The 6,291-nt window shown below is 49.0% G+C and overlaps 1 protein-coding gene across 1 annotated transcript in view; it reads left to right on the top strand.

Annotated features, from left to right (window-relative positions):
• The first annotated feature begins 595 nt into the window (after positions 1–595).
• rhbdl3 (rhomboid, veinlet-like 3) overlaps positions 596–6,291 on the top strand; it is a 29,158-nt gene continuing 23,462 nt past the window's right edge. Inside the window, exons 1-2 of the mRNA XM_083693416.1 lie at positions 596–957; positions 1,424–1,447. Of these exons, the coding sequence (XP_083549542.1) occupies positions 838–957; positions 1,424–1,447 (144 nt within the window). The 5' untranslated portion in view covers positions 596–837. The remainder of the gene's footprint in view (positions 958–1,423; positions 1,448–6,291) is intronic.

Raw genomic sequence — 6,291 nt, 5'->3', positions numbered from 1 at the left:
GTACACTTGCGCGTCTCTTCGCGGTAGGGGTGTCATCTTTGAAATTATTCGGACGGTGTCAGTGACGGTCATTACATTCCTTAAAGCTGTATTGATGAGGCTTTTGCGCAGTCTGTCAGACATCTGTTTTAGAATACTATATTGCATTGTCATGTGAATAATGACGTCTTCTTCTCTCTCTGACTTATATATGTGATATCAGTGGGCAATAGCTTTTTAATATATCGCTATGCACTTCTATTTCATTCTATTTCGTTTTCAGATTAGTCACATTGGATGGTATACGCGCCGCTGACATTCAACTAAAAACTTGTATTGCTGCCTCTCTCCGGCTCAATGAACATTATTCATAGCAGTGGAAGACGGTGTCGCTGCGACTGGAGAGCTGGACCAAATGCAGGTGGACTATCGTATGAAATAGGAGGGTTGGCCACCACCTCTAGGCTACTCAGTGTTACCAGAGCCTGTGGCGCAGACGCGCAGTCGAAGGACATCAACTTCGCACTAAACTTTTCCTCATCCACTGTGCGTGTGAATTGAGACTAGATTTATATTTTCTTCGTGGAATTTGGGAATAACCGTAATGTTAATTTCATCCGTGTCATAGGCTACGTTATACAATTGTATGTGGGCTAATTTTTCCATTCCCAACAACATGGATTTTGGTTTGGAATGAAGATGTCCATGTGTTCGTGAGATAACAGGTTAACTTGATATTTTTTTTGCGCACACGGATTTGTGAAAAGTTACATTCGGCTCGAATAGCGGAGGATGGGCTTATTGAGGAAGTTTTCCGTTTAGCGCTCCGTGGATTGAGAGGCGCAGCCCGACCCGACGATGCCGGACGGGGCTCGGGACGCGCCGTTGAATTCCTCTCCCGCGGTGGCTGCGAACGCGGAGGGAGATGAGATAGAGGTGTTGGAGAGCACAGATGTCCTTCCCGTGGCCCCAGAGGACGTAAGTCTGGATGCACATTCATCTCCCATCTCGTCACCGACATACTCTCAATTCCATAAGCAAAAGCCAGCTTTAAACATTGCTATTGCGAAATGTGTCAAATGGAGACGTTTCCCCTTTACTTGTCTCTCTGATATTGTCATGTTCAGCAGACCATTTAAATATATTTAGACTAGATCATGACGAGTACTCTCAATCAGCCTCATAGACCATAATCACTGTCTGATGATCATAATCATAAGGGTCTACATATGGTCTATATTGTTTAGTTTACGATGCGTTCATCACATGAATGAAAGCCTTGGTGCCTGCTGCCCTCCTCACTCCTGCATGCCTTAATGACAGGTGTGTCTGTCTTTTAAGTGGCACCTTTCTCTCTGAAACTCTTTCTTTATCTCTCTCTCGTTCTATCTCTTTTCCCCCCCCCACTCCCCTTCCCTGCTCCCCCTCTCTTTCCTTGTCTTAGCAATGGAAGTCTCTGTTTGACAAGGTATGTACTTATATCCACTCCTGGTTTGACTCGCCATCTCGCCCTGTTTGCATGTTGACATGGTGGCAACAAGTGTAAACATTTAAGTTATGCGTCCTGTGTGTGTGTGTGTGTGTGTGTGTGTGTGTGTGTGTGTGTGTGTGTGTGTGTGTGTGTGTGTGTGTGTGTGTGTGTGTGTGTGTGTGTGTGTGTGTGTGTGTGTGAGAAAGGGCTGTGTTCTGCCATAACCGTTCTAAGTCAATTGTTCTGGCATCTTCAGATAGATGTTAGGCAGCTTTACACCTAATGAAACCTGTGCCTAAACTCAAGCTCGATCCCTGACCCCTGACCCCTGACACCTGTTCCTCTGACGGGGCTGTCGATGTGCCGATTGTGAAGAAGATATGCTGCCGGTCTCCTCGTAATTGGCTTTGCTGCAGTGTGTGGGTGTGCGTGTGTGTGCGTGTGTGTGTGCGTGTGCGTGTGCGTGCGCGTGCGCGTGTGTGCGCGTGGAAGGATCGCAAAATGGGAGTGTCTCTTTTGATTGGTTGAAGAGTATGTATTGCAGATGAATGTGAGCGTGCATGTGTGTTAGTGTGTGTTGGTACTTGGTACCGTGCGTGCGTGCGTGCGTGTGCGTGCCAGCTGCCCGTTCAGGGCCTTAGTGTTCTCAGCCCCTGTATACTTGATTTGACTTCTCTCCTCCTTATGGAAAACAAAGCAGGGAAAAACCCTGAAGCTTTATCTCTCAGACTTGGTCTCTCATTGTCTCATGCTGTCTGGTCTTCTATCACTACCACTCTTTCCTGCTCCTGTCTCTTTATCTCTCAGACCTGGTCTCTCATTGTCTCATGCTGTCTAGTCTTCTATCACTACCACTCTTTCCTGCTCCTGTCTCTTTGTCTCTCTCTATCCCCTTCTCTTGATCTCTATCGCTCTCTTCTTCCCCAGTCTCTTTCTTTCTCTCTCCCTCGTTCCCTCTCCTTCTCTCTCACCTCTCCCTCTCTCTCTCTCCCTCTCTCTCTCTCTATCCCACCTCTCTCTCTCTCTCTCCCTCTCTCTCTCTCTCACCTCTCCCTCTCTCTCTCTCTCTCTCTCTATCCCACCTCTCTCTCTCTCTCTCTCTCTCTATCCCACCTCTCTCTCTTTCTCTCCCTCTCTCTCTCTCTCTCTCTCTCTATCCCACCTCTCTCTCTCTCTCTGTCTTGTTTTTCTGCAGTATTGGCTTCAGTTACCATAGTGAAGTGGATGACATTGCTGAGGAGAGGTTCCATCATCCACTTAGAACCTTTTACCGTCTCATAATCCCCTCATCTCGATTTATTAGGTCTGTTTTCAGTTCACCACAGCGAGTCTCTTCAGTACGGAACAGTAACACACCCTCTGAAGGCGTGAAGACCTTTTTGATTTCATACAGGTCCTCTCTGGCTCAGTTGGTAGAGCATGGCGCTAACAACACTTAGGTCGTGGGGTTTGATTCCCGCTGGGACCGTAATAAAAAACAAAATAATACAAATAAAGAAAAACCATTGAATGACCCATGAGGCTGTGTGTCTTACTGTGGGACAGACAGTGGGAGCATGCCCATGAGGCTGTGTGTCTGACTGTGGGACAGACAGTGGGAGCATGCCCATGAGGCTGTGTGTCTTACTGTGGGACCTCACCATCGCTCCTCTCCCCCCTGATCTGTGTCGTAAAACCTGCCCTACTTGGCCTTTGTGAGCCAGAGGCACTGTTTTCAGTGAAACCCTTAACATACCAAGTTCAAGATTTGCTGAACTTGAGAACAGGCGGTGTTAAACAGCTTACAGCCTCCTATTTCAGTGTATTGCTCAGAGCTGTAGGGATCAAAGCCCAGGACCCGTCCATTCATTCCTTATGGACAGAACTTTGATACCTTGTGGTTACAGGGCTAGTGGGGTGGGGTGGGGTGGGGTGGGGTGGGGTGGGGTGTGTGTGTGTGTGTGTGTGTGTGTGTGTGTGTGTGTGTGTGTGTGTGTGTGTGTGTGTGTGTGTGTGTGTGTGTGTGTGTGTGTGCGCGCGCACGCGTGTGTGTGTTTTTCATCCCTTTTGTGTCTTGTGAATGGGGTTGTTTGAGTTTTTACTCAGTGAGTTTGTGTTTGCTTACTTGTGAAAGTGGCTTCACGCAAAAGTGTTTGTTTTGGATTATATGGACCAATTATTCTAATACAAGGACTGGTGAAGCAGAGACACAAACACACACACACACACACACACACAGGGGTCCCTGTGACAAATTCCTGCACCACAGGCTCTACAGGTTCAAACTGGCTGGAGCCCAGCAGGTGGACTGTTGACACGGCAACAATAAACCTGTGTTTGCTCCGTCCGTTCATCCGTGTGTGTGTGTGTGTGTGTGTGTGTGAGAACAGATTTCTGTCTCCCATCTTCACTCAAGCGCTGTCCATTAGATCCCCGCTACGCCACGTGAACTCAGTCAGCTGTTCAGGCTCCGTCTACGCCCACGGAGAGGAACAATTTACTCTCTACTTTACTCTTTATTGCAAGACAGATGGTACATTGACAACCAGTGCAAACAGAATCTGACTAAACCTTTGCAGATGTTCCACTCTTGCTGCTGCTGCAGGTGAATGTATAACACTGACGGTGCATTCTGCAGTCTTCAACTGTGGACCTGTGTACTGTCAACTGTGTACTATAGTTGGGTCTTAAAGTGTGTGTTCACCGGCCTGTGAAGTCGGTGTTCTTTTAAACGCCCCCTCCGCCTGTCTGTCTGTGGAGTTCGTCTCCCTTGGGAACGGTGTTTGAAGTGAGGGTAGTCTGTGGTTCAGATGAAGTAAAGCGAGAGACTTGTAATTCAAAGGTACTGGCATTTTGTGGACCGCTGCTGCATTTCCCACCCACACGCAATCTTTAAACAGAGACAGCTAAGTTAAGAAGAAAACAGAAGCCTTTTCCTCTCATATACCCACTCTTCTAAGGTCTATATTCTACCTCTGTATATTCTAACACACACAAACACACACACACACACACACACACACTCACACACACACCCACCTCTATTCTACCTACTTGATTCTACCTCAGACGGCTGAATATAGCTCCGTGTGCTTGTTTTGCGTGGCTTAATCTAGGCGATGATTGCCGTGACCTGCTTGACGTCTCTCTGCAACCAGATACACAGATTTTCATCCTTCACGCTTCACACTCTTTATAGGGGAGCGACAAAAACAATTTCCACTTCGCACGAGATGCGGCAACTCCCAGTGGGGTTGGATCAGCTGGCGGGTTCCTAAAGATACACCATGAAAAACCTCCCGAACAGAATCTGTAGGTTCTATCACTTCATAGAGACAGAGGACGGAGGGCATTACATCAGAGGGGCACAAGCAGTAAACCAGAGAGTGTGTGTGTGTGTGTCTGTATACGTGTGTGTGTGTCTGTATACGTGCGTGTGTACGTGTGTGTGTGTGTGTCTGTATACGTGCGTGCGTGCGTGTGTGCCCACGTGCCTGCCATCACTATGCCACCACTGTTCTACTCTGGCTTCTGCGTTGTTTTGATCTCAGTTGAAGTTTGTTATTCCGGGGAGGAAACCCTGTCTGACCCCTGCTGTTTTTGCCATCGTCATGGTCACCCCTTGGGCTCAGCACACGGCCCCAAGGTGAGCCTCTCCCGCCCCGGCGCCGCTTAGCTTTCACTCGGACGCCCGTCTCGTCTTACACGCCGTCACCGCGCCGCTCCCGGCCAACAGGAAACTGCTGAGTGTGTTCCCTTCACACACAGCTCCGGTGTGAGAGGATGTAGAGGTGGCCTGGCCTAGCGTAGCCTAGCCTAGTCTAGCCAAGCCTAGCCTAGCGTAGCGTAGCCTAGCCTAGCCAAACCAGCGCCAAGCCCCTGAGAACAAAGTAGATCAGCTGGGAGAGCTGAGGGTAACCACTAGCACGTGGTAGATAGATCTGGGCTTTGCCCCCCCTCCGCCCCCCCCCCCTGGCTCTGACAATTCTCCTCAGTCTTCCACTCCTTGGTAGGCCAACAATGGTACAGGCTTGTGTAGTGAGACACCCTGTGTACCAGTGGAGGCTGGGGAGGATTGTTCTCCGTTGACTTTTGAGGAAAGAAAGGAATAAAGAACAAGAACAACCAGAGAGATGAGGGGCAGTTGGACAACAGGGGGAGCAGTTAGAAGTTGGAGGGAGGGAGGGAGGGAGGGGGGGGGGGGGGAACAGGGGGAGCAGTTAGAAGTTGGAGGGAGGGAGGGGGGGGGGGGAACAGGGGGAGCAGTTAGAAGTTGGAGGGAGGGAGGGGGGGGGGGGGAGCAGTTAGAAGTTGGAGAGAGGGAGGGGGGGGGGGAACAGGGGGAGCAGTTAGAAGTTGGAGAGAGGGAGAGAGAGGGTGTATGTGTGTGTGTGTGTGTGTGTGTGTGTGGGGGGGGGGGGTTGATATTGCCAAGGTCATGAACTGTTTTGAGCTTATGTTGTGGTTGTTATAAATAGGTTGTTGTGGAGATTATAAATAGGTTGTTTGTCAATGTTGTAAATTATGTTGTTGTGGTTGTTGTAAGTATGTTGTTGTGGAGGTTGTAAGTATCTTGTTGTGGAGGTTGAAAATAGATTGTTGTGGAGGCTGTAAATATGTTGTTGTGGGTGACAGTCAGTTAAGTCAGACCCATCTCTGTGTCAGTGTGTAAAACCCTCTGAGGGTTTTGAGAACACTGTGTTCCTCTCCTGCTTTACTGGACAGTAGGAGCCGGAATACCTCCTCAAGGTTGCTGCTGTCCAGGAGTTTCCTTGAAACCGTCAACGTAATAAAAACATCTTCCAGGAGGAAGAGGAAGGCCTGCCAGGGTGACATCTCACACCTTTATTGCGGGGACGGAG

The sequence above is a fragment of the Argentina silus genome, assembly GCF_951799395.1.
Source record: "Argentina silus genome assembly, chromosome: 22".
Classification (NCBI taxonomy): domain Eukaryota; kingdom Metazoa; phylum Chordata; class Actinopteri; order Argentiniformes; family Argentinidae; genus Argentina; species Argentina silus.
The sequence above is the reverse complement of the archived record's forward strand: the minus strand, read 5'-3'. Positions and strand labels throughout refer to the sequence as shown.